Source organism: Centruroides sculpturatus, unplaced genomic scaffold (assembly GCF_000671375.1).
Source record: "Centruroides sculpturatus isolate CEXI.00-Female unplaced genomic scaffold, Cexi_2.0 scaffold10, whole genome shotgun sequence".
Taxonomy (NCBI): Eukaryota; Metazoa; Arthropoda; class Arachnida; order Scorpiones; family Buthidae; genus Centruroides; species Centruroides sculpturatus.
In genome coordinates this window covers 734,447-762,031 of record NW_019384396.1, presented here as the reverse complement: position 1 = coordinate 762,031, position 27,585 = coordinate 734,447, and the positions used below count along the sequence as shown (strand labels likewise).

At 30.8% G+C, this 27,585-nt stretch overlaps 2 protein-coding genes across 6 annotated transcripts in view; one reads left to right on the top strand and one right to left on the bottom strand.

The window, feature by feature from the left end:
• The window catches only part of LOC111618413 (protein FAM117B-like), a 133,392-nt gene extending 112,363 nt beyond the window's left edge, over positions 1–21,029 (top strand). Inside the window, exons 6-8 of the mRNA XM_023359947.1 lie at positions 6,607–6,799; positions 7,275–7,404; positions 20,696–21,029. Coding sequence (XP_023215715.1) covers positions 6,607–6,799; positions 7,275–7,404; positions 20,696–20,876 — 504 coding nt within the window. The 3' untranslated portion in view covers positions 20,877–21,029. The remainder of the gene's footprint in view (positions 1–6,606; positions 6,800–7,274; positions 7,405–20,695) is intronic.
• LOC111618414 (RISC-loading complex subunit tarbp2-like) overlaps positions 20,721–27,585 on the bottom strand; it is a 52,218-nt gene continuing 45,353 nt past the window's right edge. For 4 of the 5 annotated variants that reach the window (XM_023359951.1, XM_023359948.1, XM_023359952.1 and 1 more), the window contains 2 exons: positions 26,612–26,803; positions 24,050–26,539 (listed from right to left, as the gene is read on the bottom strand). In XM_023359951.1, the coding sequence (XP_023215719.1) occupies positions 26,667–26,803 (137 nt within the window). In that variant the 3' untranslated portion in view covers positions 24,050–26,539; positions 26,612–26,666. Of the gene's footprint in view, positions 20,848–24,049; positions 26,540–26,611; positions 26,804–27,585 lie in introns of those variants that run through there. The other variant, XM_023359949.1, reaches the window with a different exon arrangement.

The window sequence follows — 27,585 nt, the reverse complement described above, 5'->3', positions numbered from 1 at the left end:
ATTTGTATAATGAAATATTAGTTGAAATATGCCCTTCTTGTTCTAAGCTGCACAGTTGTAGTTAACTTTTGATTAATTGTTCAAATATAAAAACTTATTAATTTCATTTTGAAATATAATCTCCACAAACTTCGGGATTAATCCAGCAAGAATCAAAAATACAATATCACCTTTCTAATCTTTTAGAGCTACTTCAAAGGCCGTCTCCAGAAAAATTAAAATGTAATGTAATGTTCGAAAAATTTTTGAACAGAAAATTTAATTTCAGATCGAATATTGTAATTTTATTTCATAATAAATTATCAATTTTACATTCTGATTGAATCCAAATTAGAGTATTGTATGTCTGATTTAACTTAATTACGCTATATATAATTGAATCTGAATGAGGGTTAATATGTGTGTGTGTAAACATACAGATTCAGATGTGTGTATGTAAAATCCTTGGAAGTTTTTGGGATTAGGCTTATTGATTCAATTTAATTTGAATTTAGAAATATTTGATTTATAATTTGTATTTTTCTTTAAATTTATCAATGAGATAATTATTATGTTTGTAAGAAAACTAAATACAATATTTGAACACTAAATAATATATTACATGGTTTATAAGTGTAATGAATAACAATGTTTTTGTTGTAAACAAATTAAATCATAAGAGTGNAATTATTATGTTTGTAAGAAAACTAAATACAATATTTGAACACTAAATAATATATTACATGGTTATAAGTGTAATGAATAACAATGTTTTTGTTGTAAACAAATTAAATCATAAGAGTGATATAATTTATTAATAAGCTTTTATTAATTAAATTTGTTAAATTAATAATTCAAAGCTTTATTAATAGTAATAAATGGTATTAATTGGATGACAACAAAGTAGATATTGATTAACACATTAGCAATATCATTTACTACTGGTGCATTTGTTTTGTGTCAGCTGCTATGCTCCAATTTTATGGTTACTTAGTTTGGCTGCTTTTTATATTAGATACACTGATACAAATAAAACACTGCTACCATTATGTACTGCATTTGGAGCACAAGCACTTGTTTTAATGATAAAAATTATATATTATCATAAAGTACTCAGCAAATCACCAAACATACAAATAACATCTTTTCTTTGCTGAGAAATATATTTATTTCAAAAACAAACATATTCAGCCTGATTTACAGGCCATCATCAGGTTGAGAACAAAATTGGAATTAAAGCATTTCATTAATAGAATACGAAATTCAAATTAGAAAATTAAATAAGCAATAGAATAACATAAAAAATAAATAAAATTAAAAATAACATAATGGAATAACAAAAAATAAATAAAATGATGGTCTGTAAATCAGGCTAAAATGTTTGTTTTTGAAATAAATATATTTCTCAGCAAAGATAAGGTGTTATTTATATGTTTAAAAAATTATATGTAAAGTAAAATGTGCCATATCCCAATAAAATTCAAAAAAAGATACTTTATTTTTGTCAAGTTAAGAACTTTTAATATCAAATAATCTTTTTCAAACCATTTTAAGGATAATGCAAAACTAGCAAAAAAGTAATCATAAAAATTAGTGAGTGATCATCATTGCTCTATTCAGATTATGATTGAGAAGGATGATACACATCAGATCGTTCTCCACTTCAAATATTCAAATTAATTAATTTATCCAATAAGTCACTGGGATATTTTTTTGAGCTATAAAATAATTAGGCACCTAATTTGTATCAAAGAAATGATCTAAAAAAAGAAGCATAAATGCTAATATAATCAACAGCCAATCCTAATTTTTCTGCTATAATTTTTGACCAAAAGGTGGAGGCATTATGATTGAATTCCTTTTAAATATTATCTCTGTGCTCTAAATCCAATTTTAAGTACACAGTATCTAACAAATAACATATAAACTCTTATCAAAGAAATTCTTTATATATCAAATGTGTTAAAGAAATTTGACCAACTTTCAAAGTGCTCTTACTTTTGCCAAGTGTACTGTGTAAATCAATGTTTCTCAACCTCTAATGAATCGTCGTCCCTTCAATAAAACCATTACGTAGTATTGCTCCCTTCACTACAAAATTCTGATGCCCAGGGACAAGGCTAACGCCAAATTCGTACTGCATTGAATAGACTAGTGACTATATAATGTTATTCGTTTAATTATTTTACGATATAACAAATAAAATATCTAATTATTCTTAATATAATGTTTTACTACCAGGTTGTTCAATAAGTTTTGTCGTTCGATAAAAGGTGGCGCTACTAGGAGCGTCACTTTATTATTCTATAAATAGTACTACTATTTCATAAACACGTGTCAAGTTTCAAGTAGATCCGTCAACTCATTGTATATTTGCAGCTGTTCAAAGTCGACGTGTCATTGTATTTTTTTACGATGGAAAAAATCGAATATCGTGCAGTGATAAAATTCTTATTTTTGGAAGGTGTAGCACCAAAACAAATTCATGAACGATTGTTAAAAGTGTATAAGGACTCTTCACCTTCAATCAGAACAGTAGAAAGATGGGTTGCTGAATTTAAACGTGGTCGTACGAGTCTTGAAGACGATCCACGTGAAGGGCGTCCAAAAAGTGCATCAACACCAGAAATCGTAGCAAAAATACAGCATATGGTTTTGGAAGATCGTCGATTAACCGAGAGAGATTTAGTAGAAGCCCTAGGGATTTCGTTAGGCAGTGTGAGCAATATTTTGGCCGAAGTTTTGGGTTACAGAAAGCTGTGTGCACAATGGGTGCCGCATTCGTTAACTATGGAACAAAAACACATTCGAATGCAACTTTCTCAGCAACATTTGGAGCGTTTTAGAAAGGATAAAAAGGATTTTGTGCGTCGTTTCATCACTATGGATGAGACATGGGTCTACCACCATGATCCTGAATCAAAACAAGAGGCTAAAGAGTGGTGTGAACCCGGTACTTCGGCTCCGAAGCGTGTTAGGGTCCAGAAATCGGCCAAGAAGGTGTTAGCATCAGTTTTTTGGGATGCAAAAGGAATTTTGTTTGTGGATTACCTCCAAACTGGTAAAACAATAAACTCAGATTATTATTGTAACCTTTTGGACCAGCTAGATGTAAAAATTCGTGAGAAAAGACCTGGTTTAAAAAAGAAAAAAATCATTTTTCATCAAGACAACGCCCCCTCTCACACAGCTCAAAAAACCATTGCGAAAATCAGTAAATTAAAATACGAATTGTTGCAACATCCTCCCTATTCGCCAGATTTAGCTCCCTCTGACTTCTGGCTGTTCTCACATCTAAAAAAATTCATGCGTGGGAAACGATTTTCATCGAACGAAGAGGTAATAGCAGCCGTGGATGCGTATTTCGACAGTCTTCCGGATTCTCACTTTAGGGATGGAATCCATAAATTAGAAGATCACTGGAACAAGTGTATTGAAGTTCAGGGAGATTATATTGAATAATAAAATGTATTTCAAACCATAAAATCGTGTTTTTCTTATCGAACGACAAAACTTATTGAACAACCTGGTATATCACCCAGAAAATTTTTTTTTTGCCCCCCAAAATATAAATTGTTACTAATCATCCCCTGAACACAGAAAAACGCCCACATAGGGGCGATATCGCCCCCGTTGAGAAACACTGGTGTAAATGCAAGGCTTTGTGAAGTGCACTTGACTTGGGAAAAAATTGTTTAAAAATGTATTTAATATCACGTTTCTTTACATGATATTAAATACATTTTTAACTCACAGGTTTTTCCTCTTTTATTTATATATACAGTGGGTGATCGGTTAACGAACATAATCCGTTCCAAGACTTTGTTCGTTATCCGAATTGTTCGTTAACCGATTATCGATTTACCATAGGTTTGTATGGGAATTTGATTAATTCGTTCCGAAGACTCCAAAAAATAAAAAAAATATATACTTTTTTTACTACATTTATTTACATGTAATAGTAAAAATACATACATATGCTGTCTTGCATTTTTATTAGTCATGTTTTATCCGTTTGTGGGGGTTAAACAATCTGTCCAATGTCGATTGCTTTTCTCTTTTCTTCAGGATTTTTCGGAAGTAATTAATAGTATTGTAATTGTAGAGATCCCCAACCCAATGAACCTTATTCTGCTTTGGTTGCCACTTGGATGATATAACATCCTCCCACTCCTTCAAAAGATCTTTAGTAGCAGATGTCGACATTGGTCCTCTTTCGTCTTCCTCTTTTCCAAAAGATAACACATTTCGCTGAGTTTCTCGGTATTCTTCATTTGAGAGTTCTTGGAGTTTTTCTGTCGTCAGATCAATTTCAGGTTCCATTATGAGCTCTAAAATGCTCTTTATTTCTCAGACGTAATTTTCATTACTCCATTAACAGCTTGAGACTTCTTGATATATCTTTCATAGCTAAGATTGAGCCTACTATAGACCTGTTCAAGCCATACTGCCTAGCAATATCAGACACCTTGTGCTCACTTTCTACCTTGGCTATTATCTCTTACTTGGTTTCTACAGTGAGCACAGTTCTTGACACTCCTCTTTTTAGGCTCCAAAATATTATCAGTTTCTTTTTTAAATAAAAAGTTCAGAAAAGCACTTACAAAAATTCAGAGAACAGAAATCAACTAGGCCACAAAAAATTATTTAAATACAAGGCCCAAATGAAATTCGAAATTTGGTATTAAAACGTTAACGAATATCCTTTCACCTTTCGTAAATAAACCCCGAAGCAAAATTTAACAAGTACCTGTCCGACAGTCTCGCGAAGACTACAAAAATTATTTGTCAGAAAGGTAAACAAAAAGCCGGAATTACAAGAGTGAGTTTCAAAATTTGGAGGAATACTATCCGATCGGTATCGAGTTGAGAGTCGATCTTACGTCTCCCGCGCTTCGGAAGGTCTCGAATTGTTACCTGAAGACGAGGGAAAATCAATTGGTATTCGTTATTTTCGGTCGCTTCTTTTTATGTTTATTCAGTAAAGTGTTCGTTATCCGAACATGTGTTCGTTGTTTGATCATAAAAATCTTTCGCAAAAGTGTTCGCTATCCAAACTGTTCGTTAACTGATCACCCACTGTATATATATATATTGTTTTGAGAATTGATCACTCATTGATATAAAAGAAATTTCAAGTTTTTTTCATTTGATATCACTGATATTTATTATAATGATGATAAACTCACAGGATACCAACTGGATAAATTAATGAGTTAGTTTTAATCTTATAATGATAATATGTTCAAACATAAATTATTAAAATTTCAGTTATAATTATATTAAAAAATTTATGTATAATATACATCAAACATTTGATGTGAAAGAACTTAGTTTGTAAATTAGTTTTTGAACTTTATTAATTATGAATCTTTTTATTTATCTTAGATATCTAATGTTTATGCATAACATACGTAATGGGCATCTGCCAGATGCAAACATGTCATTTGCCCCATCAAATGACTTGAAGTCTTTTTATAGCCTAATTTATCTGTTGAATTTTGATAGTCTATGGGCCTAGTTTACATTGGACAAGTAACATGGCCTTGGAATTGGGCCCAGTAACTCAAGCCAATCTCAACATTCCTTTAATTATTTTTTTTTTTTGTTGGTGTTTAAACAATATTATTTTAATGTGACAGTAGAAGAGACAGTTGCTCAGAAAATAGCAACTATATATGTTAATAAGCAGTGCCATATATGTTTTATATTGAAAAGAAAGGTGTTTACCAAGAATTTATAATGTTTTATTGGATGAAATTACAACATTATTGAGGAGGGAAAAACAGGAGAAAAAAGTTGTGGGTGCATGAATGCATAGGAAAGAGAGACAGCTTAGGTGCATCTTCACTTCTTGAGAACATGCAGCTGAGGATGTTAAGAAATTTACAGTGTATTTATGAGTGACTCCACAAAAATTTGAAACAGGTTTGTGTATGGTTGCTCCTAAAATTCAGAAACAAGACACTCAAATAAGAGATGCAATGTTAGCACAAATGAAGTTGTAAGTGACCTTGAATTTTATGGGTGAGTGGCAAGCTACTGTGTTTCTGTTCTACCAGTCAACTTGTCCATTTACTTGATTATTTACTTGCCCAGTTGTCCAAATGGATAAGCTTTTAGTGACTTGACTCTCTATTCTACTATTTACTTGACTGATGTAAGCTAAGCTTTATGTCAGGACTCACTGCATTTGCCTGACCCCATTACCACTATATCATATGAGGGCCCAAAGGTGGTATAATTTTATGGCAATAGAAGTATATCCTTTTGCTGCCCCCTTGAAAAAATTATGGTGGGCAGCCATGGATATGCATGTATATTTAATATGTTTCCTGATTACATATTTTTATGAGAAGTTTTCTTTTTCCACTGATACTGTTTGTTAGGGTGTCTGAAAAATTACTGTGCAATGAGAAATTTGTAATGACATTAACATTACATTACACTACTAGTACATACAACTTTGTCTCATATGCAATACTGTAAGTATAACTTTACTGTCATTACAAATTTTTCACTGCATGGTAACTTTTTGGACACCCTACATAAAAAAATAGAAAGTACACTTTCAGAAAAAGATATTACAAGTATCAATAAAATTTTTATGGTAATTTAATCTTTTAGGTGGTAGTACCAACACCAGATGGCCATCGTGCCCCAATTGCTGAGCTTTTCCATACAACTCATAGTGTGAATACGCAAACACCTTTAGGAGGAAGGGAGAGTTTCTCCAGCAGTGGAAGTCGGAGTCAGTCAACATCTCCATTAGTACCCATTTTTCCAGGATCACTCGATACTTACTCATCTGTTAATAGAGGTTAGGTTTATTAAGATTAACTTCTAGAATTAATTCTTGTTTTTATTTATTTGATGCAAATTAAGTAGTTTACAAACTTGGAATTAATTTTCTTGATAAAATTATCACAACTCTATTTAAAGTTTTCAAATAATCCTGTTAGAATTGCTTTTTAATTTTCTTACAATGGCAGTTTACATTATGAAAAATTGTTTATATTATTTATGAAACAATAGAACAAGTCTAAATTATTTCAGGTTTTAAATTGCAAAATTATTGCAATTGAAATTTGTTGATTCTAAAAAGAGGTATCATCAAGTAAAATTGATAAAACTGGAAAATTGATGTTTATCAAAGTTTATCTTTTTTAAAATTAATTAAAACATAGAAAAATTAGGAAAAATAGGTAGTGTAAAATCAAAATCATTCTATATTAAAAGTATTCATTCCAAAATTTTAACTGAATTAATATTAAATGTAAAAATTTATTTTTCAGATGAAAATTTTAGTGCATCTCCAGATACAGAAAATGTTCCAAAATTAGGTACAAGTCCTCATATCAATAAATTTCTAGCACGTGAACCACCAGATGGTTGTGAGAAAGTGAAAGTTATTGATGAACCAAGGTTTGGAAATTTTGAATATATTATACCTTAATTTTGTTGAATTTTTCATTTTCTTATGGAATTTTGAATAATAAAAAAAGTATTTTTGTATATATTTATTATAATTATTAAAGGACCAAGTGGATATTTAATGGTAACAAATACACTTTTAAATACATCACCAAACGATCGCCTAAATATCGGGCTATAATACGGCTAATTAAATGATTGGCTGCGGGTTCGAGTCCCTCCCCGGGCCAGTTCTTTTATTCCAGAAGATTCTAAATTTATTTATTGATTTATTTATTTAATTATTAATTTACTTAAGAGATGGCGCCTAACGTCTACCTCTAGTGTCAAATTACTTTATTCCAATCATTTAATTAGCCGTATTATAGCCCGATATTTAGGCGATCGTTTGGTGATGTATTTACTACTCGGGCTATGAGTTGTTGATATTTATATATATATATATACCTCGCCGGGTGTTGCGTTAGCTGGCTGAGTGCCGCTATGGCCGTGGGCGAAGGAGTCGTCCCCAGTCAGTGATGTATTTAACCAAGTAAGGTTATATCTAAATCTAATATACTTCTGGAAGCGAAGACTAGCTCGAGGGTCTGGGTAGCGTAACTGGTAAGCGCGCCGCACGGCAAGCGGAGGCTGCGGGTTCGAGTCCCGCCCCGGGCCAGTTCTTTTATTCCAGAAGATTCTAAATTTATTTATTGATTTATTTATTTAATTATTAATTTACTTAAGAGATGGCGCCTAACGTCTACCTCTAGTGTCAAATTACTTTATTCCAATCATTTAATTAGCCGTATTATAGCCCGATATTTAGGCGATCGTTTGGTGATGTATTTACTACTCGGGCTATGAGATGTTGATATTTATACACTTTTAAAATTCCAGTAACTAGAATAAACATTTTTGGCCATGTTTAAAGACCTTCCTTGGGTTGTTAATCAAATGTCAACATACATAAAAGAATGAAACAGGAATAATTTAAACCATAGAACATTAGATGAATTCAAAACCATTAGAACATGCAATTCTTTATAAAATTTAAACATTCAAGGTCTGTTCAAAAAATAACCAAACTTTTTGAATTAAGCAAAGACGGAGTGTCCTAGTATTGTGAAGTTGACAACACGATGTTTGTGATAATCTACCGAGTAAGCTGCTTTTTTCAGATTGCTGATATCTGATGTCATTCCCTTGTTATTGTTTTTTGAGTGAAAGGTGTTTCTGCATTCATGGCAATTTTTGCAATGTGTGATTTACAGGAGCAATGATGCAACATGAAGTTTTGCATGAAACTGGGGAAAACTTTTACAGAAACATTTCAACTTTTGAATCAAGCTTATGGAGGCGATACTCTAGGTCAATGGTATTCAAACATTTTAACAGTGCGACCCCAAGGTAATTTTCTGCGATCCATAGATTGAATACCACTGCTCTAGGTCGTACACAGTGTTTTGAATGGTTTACCCAATTTAAAAGTGTCCATCAATTAGTTGAAGATAACCCTCATGTTCAGAAATTCAGATTTGTGCACTTGGAATTTTTGCCTCAAGGTTAAACAGTCAACTATCAGTACTACGCAGGTGTTTTGAAACAATTATGTGAAAAGTTCGCAAAAAGAGATTAGAGTGCGGCAAGACAATTCATGGTTCCTTCACCACGACAACATGCCTGCTCACTCAGTCTTGTCAATTTGCCAGTTTTGTACCAAAAATCAAATGACTGTCCTTCCCTGTCTCCCAACTTACCAGACCTGGCTCCTTGAGATTTTTTCTTGTTTACAATCAGTGCTGAAAGGAGGCCATTTTGACACAATTGATGACAAGCATTGAAGGACAGTCCAAAACAAGCTTACCAGGACTGCTTTGCAAAGTGGAAACACTGCTGGGATAAGTGTATGAATAGGGGAGGGGAGTACTTTAAAGGGGACAAGGACCAATAATCAGTAACTTGAAGAATAAAAATTAAAAAATTGAAGTTCAGTTATTTTTTTGAACAGATCTCGTAAAGGATGAAATAAAATAAATAATAAATTTGCTGGAATTTTAAATCTGTATTTGTTACTAAAAATATTATTAGTAAAATCATGTGTTACTTAATCTTTAATAATATAAGATTTTATCTTAATAATTAATTTTGTAAATGAACAATTATTGTTTTTAATTAATCAAATACTGTATATTAAACAGGAAAGAAATAAAAGACCAAAAAATTAAAAATTTTACAATACAATATATTTTCCATACATACATATATATATATAGTACATAATTTTATTGAAGGGTTATCATACAATTGAAACCTTTATTGCCTTATATGCCTCCTAAAATGTGTTATTGGCACCTCGTCAGTTAGATAATCATATATTAAATATAAGGCAAAAAATTTCTAATAATGTTACAAGACTCACACCTTCATAAACCACATAATATCATTAAAATAAAATATATAAATCATATACTTAGCTGTCAATGGCATTACAAATTACATGATGAACATTATAACACTATATTATACAGCACAGTAAATTATCTAAAATGTGTTTCACCAATATTACTGTAATAAAAACTTATGACTTTATGTTCTTCTCATTCATCACTGAGTCATAAATCAAAATTATGTACTAGATACGTACTGAAAGTATATTGTATTATATAAACAAAGAGATTAAAGGCTAATTGATAAATAAAAATTTTATATTAACCTAAACTAACTTATGACATGTATACCAAGTGTGGCACAGGAAATAATTTCTTATAGCATGCAGCAGGATTCTACAGTCATGGCTCAGAAAAGCAAATGATTAAATGGCATAAGAAATAATTAAGTATTATGTTTGTAATTGATTCATTGACAGTTCAGAACAACTTTCTTTCAATTTTTATTATTATTATTTTTGGCATATATTCCTTCCACTATACAACTGTTTTGACTTATCTCTTTAGTATTTAGATTTAATAGAAACTTCAACATGTCAATTACAAATGAAGCTTTAGGTTTTATAAAATCCACATGTTCACAACATGTAACATGAACTTCTAAATTGTTCTTTTAGTCTGCTCAATAAGAATACTTTGAGACCAGTTTGCTAATCTTTCATACTTACTATTGTTAACAATTATTGAAAGAAATGTAGATGATAAACTGGAAATGTGAATATTAGTTTGCTTATGATTAACTTTTTCACTGGCAGGTTTTAGTTCTTGGTAAAGCCTGGTGACAAGTTTCAATAATTTTGGATTTTTTGGTGTTATGTAAATTATATAAATCATCTGACTAAAATTCTTTATTTTGAATATTTAAATTTTTTTTTTGTTTTCTTAAAATGTAAGTGTGATAAGTACTTTTCAGTTTACTATGATTTGTTATAAGATGTTTACTGTTGTAATTAAAAATTATGGACAAAACTATATGTTAACATTGAGTAATGTTATAAATTTTGTGATAAAGAATAAAAATACATTAATTTGAAAAAACAATGAAATAAAGATTACCATGAGACACATCTATTTAAGAAAAAAAATAAGTTTCAGCAAATAGTATTCAAATTTTTCTAAGTATGAGAAATTCTCAGGTCAGTGCTACCAAAACATACCAAAAATTGTCATTTGTGCCAGTAAAAATGTTAAATGATAAAAATACCATGGGTATGTTTCTGTAGAAAAGTTGATATTAATACAAATAATTAACATATATATATATATGTATATAAATTAATTAATTAATTGGTAAAGCCTGGTGACAAGTTTCAATAATTTTGGATTTTTTGGTGTTATGTAAATTATATAAATCATCTGACTAAAATTCTTTATTTTGAATATTTAAATTTTTTTTTTGTTTTCTTAAAATGTAAGTGTGATAAGTACTTTTCAGTTTACTATGATTTGTTATAAGATGTTTACTGTTGTAATTAAAAATTATGGACAAAACTATATGTTAACATTGAGTAATGTTATAAATTTTGTGATAAAGAATAAAAATACATTAATTTGAAAAAACAATGAAATAAAGATTACCATGAGACACATCTATTTAAGAAAAAAAATAAGTTTCAGCAAATAGTATTCAAATTTTTCTAAGTATGAGAAATTCTCAGGTCAGTGCTACCAAAACATACCAAAAATTGTCATTTGTGCCAGTAAAAATGTTAAATGATAAAAATACCATGGGTATGTTTCTGTAGAAAAGTTGATATTAATACAAATAATTAACATATATATATATATGTATATAAATTAATTAATTAATTGGTAAAGCCTGGTGACAAGTTTTATATATATATATACATACATAGTACAATCCAAAAGTTCGGGGACTTGGCTTAAAATTCCCTACCTTAAAAAGTTTATATTGCCGATGCATAACCTCCTTTAAAGTAATCCCTTGGGCGTTCATCGTCTGTGGTGGATTCTCGGCCCTCTTTAAAGTGCCGATGCCATTTGTACACCTTTGATTTCACCATGGTAAAATCACCGTACACCTTTCTTAGCAATTTTAAAGTCTCTGTAGGTGTTTTACCTAAATGCTGACAAAATTTAATGTTGCAGCGCTGTTCTTGAAACTCCATTTTTATTACAGCGCAAAAGAAAGGTAACACAACTCCGAAAGAAAACAGCAGCGCTTGCGGTTTAATCACGTGACATGGGCGAAACCAACCTGAACACGTAGGAAAGGTTTGATAGAATCAATTTCATATGCTGTAACTTCAAATACATGCTTTTGTTGTCATACATTACTGCAGTCCCCAAACTTTTGGATCGTATCACGTATATATATACATTAATTGCCATAAAAATTAGTGCATAAATGAAATTGCACATGTGTGAGTGTAATGGTGATGAATAGTGAGTACAAATGAAAGCAAAAGGATCATTTATTGCAGGAAAAACTACAAATGAAAGGAGATTCTAGTACCCTATTGGGCCACTTCTAGTGTAAATACATGATATGATACAGGTGCCATATGGAGTCCTGTGGCATCTCAGTCCACAGTTGCTGCAAATACTGTAAGGTCTCTTTTTATGCGATTTTGAAGTTGTGCGGTTTGTATTTCATCCAAAAATTTCTTGGACAAACATACATATAGGCTTGTTTAGGAAGTCCGCATATAGACAGTCTCCAAAAATCGTGGAATGCTCAAAGCTCACTCCATTTGTCCACTGACATATAATGTTTATGGAAGTACAGTAGAGCCTCGATTATCCGACCTAATTGAGGACTCGGGTTGGTCGGATAATTGAAAAGTCGGATAACCGAAAAGTATGAAAAAATCCATTATTAGTGTAGTATATTATTATATCCCATGTAATTAGTATATTAGTATATCGCTATTAACCTACTTTGCATTGAATTTTCATTGATGTTAAGCCTAACAAAAATTTTTTAAAATAATAATCGTCGCTATTGTATCGTTAAAAATTAGAAAATTAAGCCTCGTTTAAATACTGGCTCCCTTTCATGGTCGAATGAGTGTTGCCAGCTAAAACACGTAAAAATAATATTAAAGTAGCCAAGACATAGCCAAATATTGTAGCGCCACATCACTAGCAGACATTTGAAATTTGCCGACTAGGACGGTCGGTTAATCGGGGGTCGGATAATTGAGGCTCTACTGTAAAGGACAGCTAGATCTACCTTAATTGCTTTAATTCCTAGCAATTTTTGATATAAATGTAATTAAACATAAAAAATACTTAAAACTGAAAAAAACGAAAGAAATGCGTTAATTTTGAAGGAAAAGCTTCAAAGTTTAACTTCCTTTGTTTCACCCTTCTGTGAAATTTAATACTGATGAGTCATTATTTACACATCTGGATGACCTTGAACACAGCTGGAGTTGGATTTTCCGGGGCATTCTCATAGACGTCGCGGGAGGACAAGGGTTTAAAGTAGGGTAAACACTAGCTGGCCATATATTTTTAAATATTTTTAAAAAATTTGGAGACTTAAAAAACATTCCAAAAATTCAAAAAGCCTTAAGGACAGTGTTTTATGTAACACTATGTAACCTGCCGGAGTTAACTCGGGCGAGGAACTAAAGGGGTTTTAATTAACTCTTCACATCCAGATGTCAGTGATATGTTTTTAGAGTGAGCTTTTGCAATTCGGGGATTCCCCTTGTACACAATACTTACCATCGACAAGTCGCTATTACATCATTCTGAGTTGCGCATTGAAAGGTATAAACTGTAATTTTATGCGGTTTTAAATTAATTTTAACTTGTTGTTTTGGTTTTATGTGATTTTACAAAATTACGGAGCGTATCCCTACTTTTTCAAGGCAAGTAAAGTCTTTTTTTATGCGAATTTTTTATATGCACTTTTCTGTAGAACGTATCCACCGCATAAAACAAGACCTTACAGTAATCCTCTACTTTTGCCAAACTCTTAGGCTGTCCAGCTTGGCATCCCAGGTGATCCCAGGGGAGTGTGGCAATGTGGTGGAGGCACCCTTGCTGTGTGTAGTTAAGCATTGTCCTGTTGGAAAATGGCTCTGGAAGCCCTGCCATGAAAGGCAACACATGTGAGTGCAGGATATCACTAACATACCACTAGGCTGTCATGGTCTTTTGGATCACTACTAGCGGTAACCGACTGTCACATGTGATGTTACCCCAGACCATCAGACCAGCTTTAGGGGCAGTGTGCCACTCTGAAATGTAGGCAGGAATGAGGCATTTACCATGAGGCCTCCAGATACAAACACTGTTGTCGTCAGTGCCTAAACAGAATCTGGATTCATCACTTAGATAACCTGGTTCCATTCCACTGTGGTTCAACCCATCAAGAGCAACACCACTCCAAATGGAGGCAACAGTGGGTAGCTGGTCGATGGTAACACACATAATAGCTGCTGCAATAACAAATGTTCCTCACCCAGGCACTTCGAAATGGTATGGACAGATATGAGCCTGTAATGATGGCACCACCTGTGTCTGGATGGCAGACAACAATACAGTCAGCTGTGTGCATGCTTGTCAGAGGATTAGGCAGTCCTCTTGGCTAGTGATCTGCCAAGGGTGTCCTGAGCCTGGGTGCCATATGTGTGAACTATCTCTTGTCCACTGGTCCCAACACCTCCTCAGTGTTGTCAGAATGGTCTAGGTGACAGGCTATTCAATGAGATGACCATCCAGTGTCAACCTGATGATCCTTCTCTTCTCAAACTCAATTAGTTGTTCATATGGTCTTTGTAATGTAAAGGCATCTCTATTGAAACTACAGACATGATGTCTTTGTGTGTTTTTTTATAGGCCAAGGGGGTTCCAATTAACAACACTCTCTGCTGACATTATTTAATGAGCCATCACGTTATAACTCTAATTATTTCCATATCTGTTTGAGACTTATCTGCATGCCAAGTTTTGCAGCAATATGACTTCTTCTTGGTATGCTAATTTTTATGGCAATGAGTTTATATTATTATATAGAACAGAACGACAAAAAATTTACAAGGAATGTAGAGAATAATACTCATAGATTCAGTCATTCTATAACAAACACTAAAACCTACACTTAAAATTCATAGTTTAGCAAAAGACATTTGACAGCATTCCACACTTGTGGTTATTGCATACACTACATCTGTACAGAATACAGCAACACTTATAACCTTTCTAGAAAACATAATAGAATACTACACTTTAGACTTCACAACACATAATACACATGAGGTGAGGTATTTTACAGCAACACTTATAACCTTTCTAGAATAATACAGCAACACTTATAACCTTTCTAGAAAACATAATACAATACTACACTTTAGACTTCACAACACATAATACACATGAGGTGAGGTATTTTTCAAGGAGATTTGTTAAGTCCACTTTAGCTCTGTCTCACCTTGAACCAACCCACTGTCTAATAAGTTAAACAATGCTAAATATGGATACATCAAACACAACAGAACAACAACACAATACATATCTTACCTCATGTATATGGATTACTAACATAAAACTCAATGCATCCACACATGCAAAGCTAAATCAACTAATAAAAGTTACTCCACTTGAATAAGTGTGTGTATGGTCTAGATCAGTGATGGCAAATCTGTGACCTGTGAAACAATTTCAAGATATCCACATCGAATATTTAAGAAAGTATTAGGTTTGTATAAATTACAAAAAAAGTAAAAATAAATATTTGATAGTTTCAAAACTTTGCATATGTACTGTGAAAGTGGGATTCTAAAGCTGTCAGAAATGTCTTAAAGGTCACTAATTATGAATCTCAGATAAACTTATAATGAAATAAACAACAGATTTCCCATTAAATTAAATATTTGTTTCTGTTATAATCACATTATTATTTTATTTTTTAATTACAGCTGTCCCTTGATAATCCGACAGGTATGGGATCAAAGGGGTGTTGGATTACCAAAAGTGTCCAGATTACTGAAAGTGATTACATATTTTGCATTGTTTTATTAGCAGTAGTTTACAATATTCCCTATTCCAACTGTTCGAACAGAACTGCTCACAGAAAACACACAAAATGCATGTCATCGTGTAAGAATTGGGTGGGGAGATTCGTGTCGCGACATGCTTCTGTGCAAGCAGACACGTAACGGGGATGGGTACCTTGACGGGAGGTGTGTCGGACTACTGAGCATGTTAGATTAAAAAACGTTGGACTATCAAGGGACAGCTGTATTCAAATTTAATAATTTTTAATACTTGACCTTCAATTTGTTGTTAATAAATTTTGAATTCAATTTTGACCCATTTTCAGAAAAAGGTTTGCCATTGCTGGCCTAGACAAATGTAGAATGCTTCACCCAGAAAAAGGACTTCCAAAGAAAGATGATTTTGTACTCTGAAATGGAGATGTCATTGAATCAATGGATGGAAATGAAGTCTACAAATATTTAGGATTGTAACAGGCAAAACTCACAGTTGAATGAAAAGTATTGTACATGTCTCATCCCAGTACTGACATGTAAATTTTGAGTTATACACTGGTGTGCAAAACTTAAGCAATGATATAATTTTTAAGCAGACAGCCATGAAATTGTAGAAAAGAGAATTGCTCTCTTTTGAGAGACGTGAGAGTTTACAATTGCCATACAAGACTAGATTGCAAATACTAACTACAGGAAGCACATTTCAAAAGATAGAACACTCAAAGAAGACACTTATAGGAAATGCCACACCATGCATGAAACTACTATCCCCAGTCAAAAGTATGGAATAATGTTATAAATTCCTTCATCACAACATTTCAAAGACAAGTTTTAAAAAATATTTAATGTTTACTTGTTGATTGCTTTTGCAAATTTTGAGACAATATATTTCCGTAAACATGTGCTAAAATGAAATCAGTTTTATGCATTATAAAAGAAAATATGATTCATTTACTAATCAAAAGTAGAGACCAAAATATGGAATACTAGCATAGCAGGGGAAAAAGTTTAGAATATAATCAGCATGATCCATATTAAAATTAATTTAGTGACCTGTTATTGCATAATATCACACTTTTACAGTTCTGCAGATTCAATTTTTATCTTCAGAACTGTAATCATGCTTAATGTTTTATTTCTAAAACTATGCCAAAAACAGCAGAATTAAGTGGTGCAAAGAAACATTTGATAATTTCTTATTACAGACATGGTGAAAAGCAGATATAATTATAAAACACATACTACAATGTATATAAATTGCGGTGTCTAAAATTATAGCTAAATATAAAGCACAAGGAACTGTCTCCAATTAATGTAAATGTGAATGCCTCCATGTAACTATGGCATGAGAAAACAGAAATCTCATCAATATGATTAGAGGAGGAAGATTTAAGTCATCCAAAGAGATAAATGCTGAATGGAAAAAAGCTGGTACAGATGTATCTGAAAAACAATTCTCACAAGGTTAAATGAACATGGCTGCATATCAAGAAAAGCAAAGTAGAAACCATATCTGACTGAGAAGCATAAAAAACTACATCTGCAGTGGGCATAAATGTACTAGAATTGGGATTTGATGCATTGGAAACAAGTTATGTTCGTCAACAAGTGACATATTTGCATGGGATATGAAGATAACAATGGTAGCAAAGTTTGGAGTAAATCCAATGAAAAGTTTCTATCAGAATGCCTTCTTTCAAAAACAAAATTTCCAAATGTAGTTATGGTTTGGCATGCCATAACTGCAGCAGGACCTGGACATTTGGAAATTGTCAACACTACAGTGAATGCAGAGGTTTACTTGAAAAACAATTTTGTGCTAAAAACAGTAGAAGGAACCCTTTGGTGACTCTGACTTTATCTATCAAATGATAATGCATCTTCCCACCATGCTAAAATAGTACACCAATGGTTCATTAACAAGAACATTTCACATTTAGATTGGCCACCAAACAGCCCAGATTTAAATCCAATAGAGGATTTATGGAATGTTTTGAAAAACTGGCTTCATTGTCTGAATTGAAGAATGCTATTTGAACCAGCTGGGCAGAAATACTTGCAGACCTACATGAAAAGTTAATAGCTTCAATACCAAGATGTATTAAAGCAGTAATAAAGGCCAAAGGTGGTCTCATGCAGTATCAATTTACTTTATTCCATACTTATGTCTCTAATCACTATATTCTGTATTTTTGTCTAAAGTTGCTCAAGTGTTGAATGTACTGTTTCTTAAAGTTTTTATATAATTGCTTTCACCTCTATTCTGTTGTCATTTGAACATGACTGATAAGTTTTGTTAAAAAGAATCAATTATTTAATGTCTGCTGTTTTGAAACTTTAAGCTGAATTGAATGACATACTGCAAAGTGAACAACAATCCATACTTTTGACCAGGGGTTGTATACAACACATCACATCAGCTTGAAAGCTTTTAACATAGACTATTTAGTTATGTCTGCATAAGTAAATGTACACAAAAGCTTGCACACAAATACAAACTATTACATACCTTGGATGATCATAAGTCATAGAAAACACCACCACACAAAATAAATTATGACCAAGAAAATTAAACATTTAGTGTGAAGTTCATTTTTCTAATGCTAAAAAGGTACTCTATCTTGTGGTGTTAAAATCCATGTTTCATTCAAAGTTGCAAGTACTTTCGTTAGTTTACTACTATCCTCTTCAGGCTGATTTAGACTGAGATTGAACAAGATTTTTTATATTTAAATAAAATTTGAACATAACAGTAGCTCATTGTTATATTGCACTTTTTTTTTGTTCTCCAAATTTTAAAAGCACTCAAGTCAATAAATTTTAAAATATCAATTCCCATTGAATTTTTTTTCTTTCCAACAAAATACAGTATTTTATTCCTAACATTGTCCTTGAAACTACATCTGCAGGTGAAACAGTACTTTTCAGTTTACTATGATTTGTTATAAGATGTTTACTGTTGTAATTAAAAATTATGGACAAAACTATATGTTAACATTGAGTAATGTTATNCAAGATCTAAATATGCAAAACAGCTGGACAGATCAATTATCATTTGTTTCCTTTTGATATTAAAAGTTGTTTATTTATTGGTTTTAAGTACAGTCTCCTCATTTACAAGTTCTGTGAATTCAAAATTTCACACCTTTATGTGAATTGATGCAATACTATCAATTCACATAAAGGTGTGAAATTTCAAATTCACACTGAGTAATGCTAAGGAACTTTCTTTCTGAGCAGAAAGTTCTAAAATTTTTATACAGTAGTAACTTTGCTTTTTTAGAGAATTTTTACTCTGTAATTTTATAAGTTTTGATGTTCTATTATATGTTCAATATTTATTTTCAAAATTTTCAATTACCATATTTATAATTTTTATTGAAAAATATAAATTACATGAATTTTTAAAATAAGCGATTTATTCTGAAATATAGTACTGTATAATAAAATCACAACTGATATTTTATTTTTATATAGACAGAATTTGTCTTTAAATGTCATTCTTAAATAAAATAATGCTAAATGGGTGTTTGTGATATCTGTTTATGTAAACATCATTTAATACAATATAACTAGTGATGTGCCGGATATCTGTATCCATATCCGTTACTTTTTAGCGGATCTTTAATGGATCTTTTATCTTAATGAATTTCATTACTTATATGAAATTTTAAAGATAGGTTACAATGAAATACTAATAACTTCAATTCAAATCACTTTTAATTTCTTAAAATCACATATTTGGCACATTCATATTGCAAAAATTTTATCATCTTTATCAGTTTTATCATATTGCAAAAATTTTATCATGCAAAAATCATTTACTATTGTAAAATATTTCCATATTACACTGCTAAACTTTTTTGTCGACATTGTTTTTATTTTAATTTAACTCAACACTCTCCAAAAATACAAACGTAATATATGCTATTCCGTTTCACACTAAACTATAAACAAAAACACATGCAGTGCAAGTCAAAATACGTGACGTTACTAATGCAAAGCATCAACTATTGGTCCAAGGTCACACGCACCGTATCTGTATCCGCAGATATACATTTTTAACAATCCAGCACATAACTAGATATAACCACAAATAAAATCCAGTTTTGCAAAACTAAGATTATTTTATATCAGAAGCACTTGCTCATGAAAGAATAGATAGAGATTCCATAGCATGTATAATCTATTTAGTATAAGCTGAGAATTTTTAGTACTTGGTTATATTGTGCCACCAGATAATCATGCTTTTTGTGTCTCCCAACAAAGGCAATATAATGAGGGACTAATCTATTAAAACTAGTCGCAATCTACTGTTAGTCAAAAACAAAGTTACTATATAATGTAAGTTTATTTACTGTACCATCTGTGATCTACTACTGTACAAACAGTATAAGGAAGTATTCACGACTTGATATTAAAAGTAATGTAATAGGATTTTTGAATTTGATAAAAACGTAAAGTGTGAGAAAATTATGAATAGCAAATACTGTGGCAATCAATTGAAAATATTTTCATGACTGATCTGTTGATTGCAATCAAGTGGTTGTAGTCAGCACATGCTCCTGTACACTGGCTGGCCTGCAAGATAATGGCTGATGATAATATCTGGCAGCCATTTATTATTAAAGCAAGTCTCAAACCAATGTGTTCAGAAATATAAGAAATCAAAAATCATGATACAAAAAAATCTGTTTATTAGTTTTTTATTTATTACACTAATATATTGATTATAATTACTTGAATATTCTTATAAATGCTTTAATATACTGAAACTCTATGATTATAAACATTTTCAAATTATATTAAATAATAGCATTACCAAATTTTGAAATTGATAAGTTTTAAAAGTTCCACATGTTCTAATGACTGTTTTTGTTTCAGATCTTCATCCAAAGAAAGGCCAAGTAGCGTCTCCCTGAAACCGAGTATGAAATTTGTACTGCAGCCGAGTCAGAGCTCGGCTTTCTATCCACTCTTAAAGACTTCTCCACAAGACAGTACGGTCAAACCCATGTCGTCGTCTCATTCGTTTTCTAATGATCAGAATGAAAGACTTCAGTGACTATTCTGCTATTGTCTAGTTTAACAATACATATCTATGTAAATGCATTTAGAGTTGGATACCAATAGAATGACTTGTATTCTTGCTGATAGTAATTTTTAAATTGAGCTTTATTTCACTACTACATAATATATATATATATACACACACACATATATATTTTTTTNGACACATCTATTTAAGAAAAAAAATAAGTTTCAGCAAATAGTATTCAAATTTTTCTAAGTATGAGAAATTCTCAGGTCAGTGCTACCAAAACATACCAAAAATTGTCATTTGTGCCAGTAAAAATGTTAAATGATAAAAATACCATGGGTATGTTTCTGTAGAAAAGTTGATATTAATACAAATAATTAACATATATATATATATATATATATAAATTAATTAATTAATTGGTAAAGCCTGGTGACAAGTTTTATATATATATATATACACACACACATATATATTTTTTTGATTTACTTAAATATAATGTCATCTAGTGTATAACTTCGGTATAATGTTATTTGAGTATTTGTCAAGATCAGTTTGGAATGCATTGTTTTATAATATCTGTGATTCTTTTTTACGAAGTTGCTTTCTAGTGTGTTTTTGGGTTAGATATAGTGACAGTGGACTATTACGACAACCTATCGGCATTAATGTTAAATGTTTTATACACGATATATATTATATATTAATAAATATAAATCAATTACACCATATTAATAACTAAGTACTCTCGAATTTATTGAAAAATGTTCAATTTATTCTAAAGCTCCTTTCTGTGCCATACATCCCTTTTGTAGTATGATGAAGCCCATAGATATCTTCTCAGAATAATATTTATAAATATATAAAATCAAATAAGTAAGAATACAAATGAAACTAATTATATTAAAATATGGTTATCAAAATATTAAAAAAAAGGATAAATATGTGATGCAGTAATACATAACTATTATGTTATATAAAAGTATTTGAGATTTCTATTGGATACAAAGTCAAGTATTGGTAATATTGCTATAGTTAATTGTCTATATTCATTTAAATAAATAATTCAATTTCTTTGGAAAAAAATATAATTTTCCTCTTATTCAAGTTCATTGATACTCTGAAGTCTATACTTTCAAAATATTTATGGATCCTTTTAATTTAGAAACCCTGTCGTAAAGGAATAATCTANCATACACATAGATACTATAAATATACATAAGATATATATATATATTAAGGGGAGAGTATATATTAAAATTTATTTAATATGCTCATTGAAATTTCAAAACAAGGAAGCTCAAAATATATTTTCCAGAAAATACTACAAAAAAAGAAAAAAATAGTAAAAATCATCATTACAATTTCACAAGTATTCACATAGCAAAGGAAATTTATTTTTCTTTTTCTGGATTTGATAAAAATGCGGATGAACAAAATCGACAAGTACAATACAACATTGCATCTCCATTTATCTAGAATAAAATGCATTAAGGACGATTACGTTAAATTTAAAAAAATCACATCGGTAAGTCACCAAATACAGTCGTCATTCCAATATTTCTTAGTGCCATTATGCCTTATCTTGGCAGGGCCAAAAAAAAATAATAAACTGTACAAGTACTATTTTACAAGCCAAAAATAAGTGGCTTGCATATGAAGAGATTACGTGTCAGATTGTAAATAGTTTCTATACCACATAAATGTTTTTGCATCCTTCCTGTAACGGAAGAAACAGAATATTTATAAGGCCAATAAGCCATGAATATAAAGCTTCCATTCCACAACGCACAGAATTCCAAGGCTTGCTCCGAGCCGACAATGGGTACTGTGCCTAACCTGTTTAAAAAGTGAACTGTTACGATGCCTAGCATCTACAGCAAACGAAACGTCAGACTTTTGTCCTTTCCCGTGTCACATCGCCGCACCGAGCAGGGAGATACTCTTTACTAGTTGCTTAATTATGGTTGACTTTGTTTTGTGTTGTCTGATAATTCCACAAATATTTTCTTTCGAAACGCTTAAACTGTGTAACTATGCAATGTTTGAAGATTTCCGTTTCGATTGTGGCTTAAATCAAACTAGATGCAGTGAAATATTTTTTGTCTATATTTTTTTTTAAATATATATATATATTTTTTGTCTGATTCCAATTATGTTTTTGAAATTCCATCAAAAACACATAGATGTGATCTGTTAAAGATTTGCACTTTGCTTTTTTTTCCTGGTGCAATTTCACAAACTTCATTCCTAAACAATAACACAAATGGGAATTTTGTAAAAAAAGAAAAATTACAAAAAAAGTGAAAAAGCGAAAAGTAAAAATTGTTGGAATTTTTGTATGTAGAAATTTTAGTGTAACATCTTGTACATTTATCTTTTTATCATATTTTATTCTTTTGTTGTATATGCATTTGTATATACATTACCTGTTATAATTTCTTGTCGTGAAGTTTATTTGTATGTTTTTCAAGTTTATTAATGTTTAATTTTAACGTGAACAATGCATAATCATAATGATCTATTTGTAATCTCCGAGAGGTTAAAAAATAAAGATTTCATTATCAAAAGAATGATAAAAAAAAAAAAATTTAAACCTACCTCAGTTTGAAATCTGGTCAATTGCCGCTCTATTCATTTGACGAAATATTTAATACATTCATTTTTCAAGGATTGTAACAGAAAATTTTTATTGTTTTATATGCCAAGTAATATAATGAAATGCTCCACATAAATTTTGACGTGTCTATGATTTGACACAATGCCTTGTTTTTAAATATTTTATTGACCAGAACTACAAATTTTAAAGGTGATGTTTTATGATTTATAAATGTTTATTTTCTGAAGTAAATTCAAAATAATCATATCTAGAAAATATGAAAATGAAAATTGTAGAAATTATATATATTATATTAGAATATTAACATTTTTGCTGCTGTATGTCAAAGATGCAAAACCAATTACAGTTTTGACTGTGATGGTACAGTTTCGATTTCAAAATTGAATTATCTAAAAGTTTAGAATCATTAAAATATTGTTACGTAAAATATGAATAAAAAAAAGTACAATCTATGAAATTTGCCAATGCGCTGCATTAAGGAATGACGTCGAGTGAGTATTATGGAGTCTGGAGCAGTAGAGATTACGGCGAAGTTTATATAATTATAATTCCCGTAATTTGCGGCTACAAAATTTGTAATTGAAAATTAATTCCTGTCTCGCTCGTCGACTTGGCATCAACAGGATCTGATCCTAAAACTTTTTATGCCTTTTGTGCGTGTGGCGACGACTGTTAAATAATTTGTAGCAACTCCCTCGGTATAAATTTAAATTTAACGTTGAGACACGCTTCAATTTTTTTAATGTAAATTATATCTAAAAAATAACAAGGTTTTTTTCTAATATACAAAAAAAATTTGATAAAAACAAAGTGCCAAGTTTATTTTATGATGATTATATAAATGCACTCATATTGTGAAATATGATTTATATTGTATCGAATTATGTGTTGGGTAGAGGGATAAACCAAGATTTCATATCGTGATAAATCATCAGAAATTTTGATATTGAATATATGTGGAAGCTTAATAAAGGAAAAAAAATTATGTTTATCATATCAGTAAATAAACTATTCTATTCTCATTATGGTTTCTTTATATTTCAGATAGAAAAAATTGTCTACAAAACAAATTATATTCTGGCATCAGTCTGTCTACATATAAAATTTTAATATATTTATATGAAATGTTTAAATAGACAGAATGAAGAGACAATAAAAACATTCTAACATGATTTTATTTGTCACAAGATTTGTGCTAAAACATTATACACCACAAGTGAAAATTATTATTACATTGATAAAAGATTTAAGAAAATATTTGTAAATTTCCTTTTATATTTATTTATTTTCATTAATGTGCATTTATCAATAAAAAAAAAAAAACAAAAACAAACATTTGAAGAGATTCTAATTACCTAATATTAGAACTCTGTCTTTCTATCGCTTATACGGATAATAAGCAAATTTGTACCACAATTGTTTTTTCTTGCTTATCTTCAATTATAATGGATTTTAATGCCAATCCACATGTGATAAATGCAGAAAAATTCTACAGAAAATTCTGCAATGATGTAAATTAATGCTCTTTGTAACAGATGCATTGTATCCTAGGTGCATTGGCCATTCCTGCCTCTGTGCACAACCCCCACTTCCATTGAAAGATACGGAAGTGTGGCAATTATAGAAACACCAATATGGGAATCTAATCAATCTGTAATTAAACAGTTTTATTTTTTCAGTTTTACAAAATAAGCATAATGTCCATTTTTGACCCTTAAAAAGTTGAAACAAATGGCAATCATTCAGGTAGCCATCCACATGCACTGCCATTTATTTCAAATTTGTTTTTATACATTTAGTAAGATTATTCTTACTTGATCTATAATTCTTAAACAAGCATTATGATTACATTCTATAATGTTACATTCATATTCAGGCTAAAAATAATAATTGAATGTACATATGTTTAATTGGCAGAAGCAATTATGTATGTACACACTATTTTTATTGATAGTACATATGTGTGCATAGTGGCTTTCATAAATTAAAACATTAACATTTTGAAATTTCTCATCACAATTGCAGACTTAGAATTTACACACACACACACACACACACATATATTTTTTTACAGACCAACCAACAAACTTTACAACTGAAATTTGTATATGACAATTTTAAATAAGTTATGGAAAAGTTAAATTCAAACTTTTATATTGAAATAATGCAGATTTTTGGAGATAAAGGATGGCAAATAATACATTTATATGTCACTAGAAATGCATTAATGTCTTTAGGATCTCCTACATTTTATATTAAATGACAACAATGGGCTGTTAAAAATTTCCAAAATATTAGATTGATTGATTTAATTATATAAAGATTATGCATTTTCATTAAAAATATCAAATCCCATAAGGAGAAAGCATAAAATTTATATGAAATTAAGGCATTTTATTAAAGGCTTTACTTGTATTGTGTTATTTATTTTACACTTTACAATTAATGAAAAAGTTAATAATTTATATCTAAAAGGGGAGGCATCAAAACATATATTTTGGTAATAGCGTAATATTATAGTAAATAATAATTTCTGTATTTTGCAATTTAATGAAAACTCACTTCTTTTTTTTCAGTTTGGTAATCTAACTGTAATGCCTTTACTTTGCTCTCCAAAAAGTCTTAAGTATACATGAGACATGTATTGTATTTGAAAATTACCATCACTCCATTAGAGTTGAGATGATTTTATTAATTAAATTGCCAACATTTTTAATCAAAATTTTGATTTCCTAATAAAATACATCTCAGTTTGTCTGAGAATAAAAATATAAAAGTTGCAGTTGTCTAAGCATTACTCTGGAGGATGACATATTAATACATACTCCCAGTTTACAAAATTTTTAACATAAAAGAAGAATGTTTCTAGTATTGTCACACGTTATAATCGAATGCAGATATGATTCGGTCTTCATTTCCACATTCTTAATTTTGACAATGATCAAACATTAAATTAAAAACAAATCTGAAAACGGAAGCAGTTTTCTAACAGGAGAGCACAGAATCAGGAATGGCCAATCGGACTCGAAACATACGCCCGCGATAAAACTGGCATCTCAACTTTCAGCTGAAAATTTAAATTAAAGTATGTTATTCATTATTTTAAAATGGCAAAATAATCAATTTATTTCATTCTCACCTTTTGAGGAATTTAATTACTCATGTGCCAACTAGCACTGTGGAAATACCATTGGTCATTTTTTGGTTACTATCTTTAAATAATGCAAAGCATTATTGGCAGCATTTTGTTTAGCTTCATCTTTGGAGATTCCTGTTCCAAAACATACTGCAACAGGATGGGAAGACAATTCTACCAAGCATTGAAATTTTCCTAAATAGGAAATGTTATAAAATGTTAATTAATGCATTATATAAATAGTTTTGTAACACTATTGCAATTATTGTAAATAGTAGCATTCAAATACATGAAAATATGATAAATCACAGATATACCCCAAACTCTTCAACTACACTCTTTGACAAAAAAGTTATGTACCCAGACAGTTGTAGGCAGAGTTTTGCAGTAATCAGGCAATTCTGTCTCACACAAGTATGTGAATGATTACATTTGTGGTCCAATTGCATGCCAGGTAATATTGCCAGAGTGCCTTAAAATTGTTATCCCAGTATCCTATAAAAAGACTTGCAGAGGCTATGTTTAGAATTTTCAGTGTGTACATTGAGGTCTTCAATGCCAAGCATGCCTTTGTAATGCAGTCAAAGACTGTGTTGCATGACTAACAGAATTTGACAAAGGTTGCATCACTAAACTGAGGGAAGCAGGACAACTGGTTTGCCAAATTGCCCACCATCTGATTTGTTCTAACCCAATTGTGAGAAGGTATTCAGGGAAATGAATATATCAGATCACACATGTATGGCAGGCACCAGGAGATAATCACCCGATCATGAAACAAGCATGAACAGCTGCAGTAGCATCTTTGTCTATCATCCAGAAACAGGTAAAAGCCTCAATACAGAACCCTGTCTTTTCACATACCATTGGCAGGGGAATTCGTATGCACAGTGACCATTACACATTATCACCCAACATTGTCAGGTTCATTTGCAGTGATCCCATGACAGAGAAGCACAAACTGCTATGAACTGGCA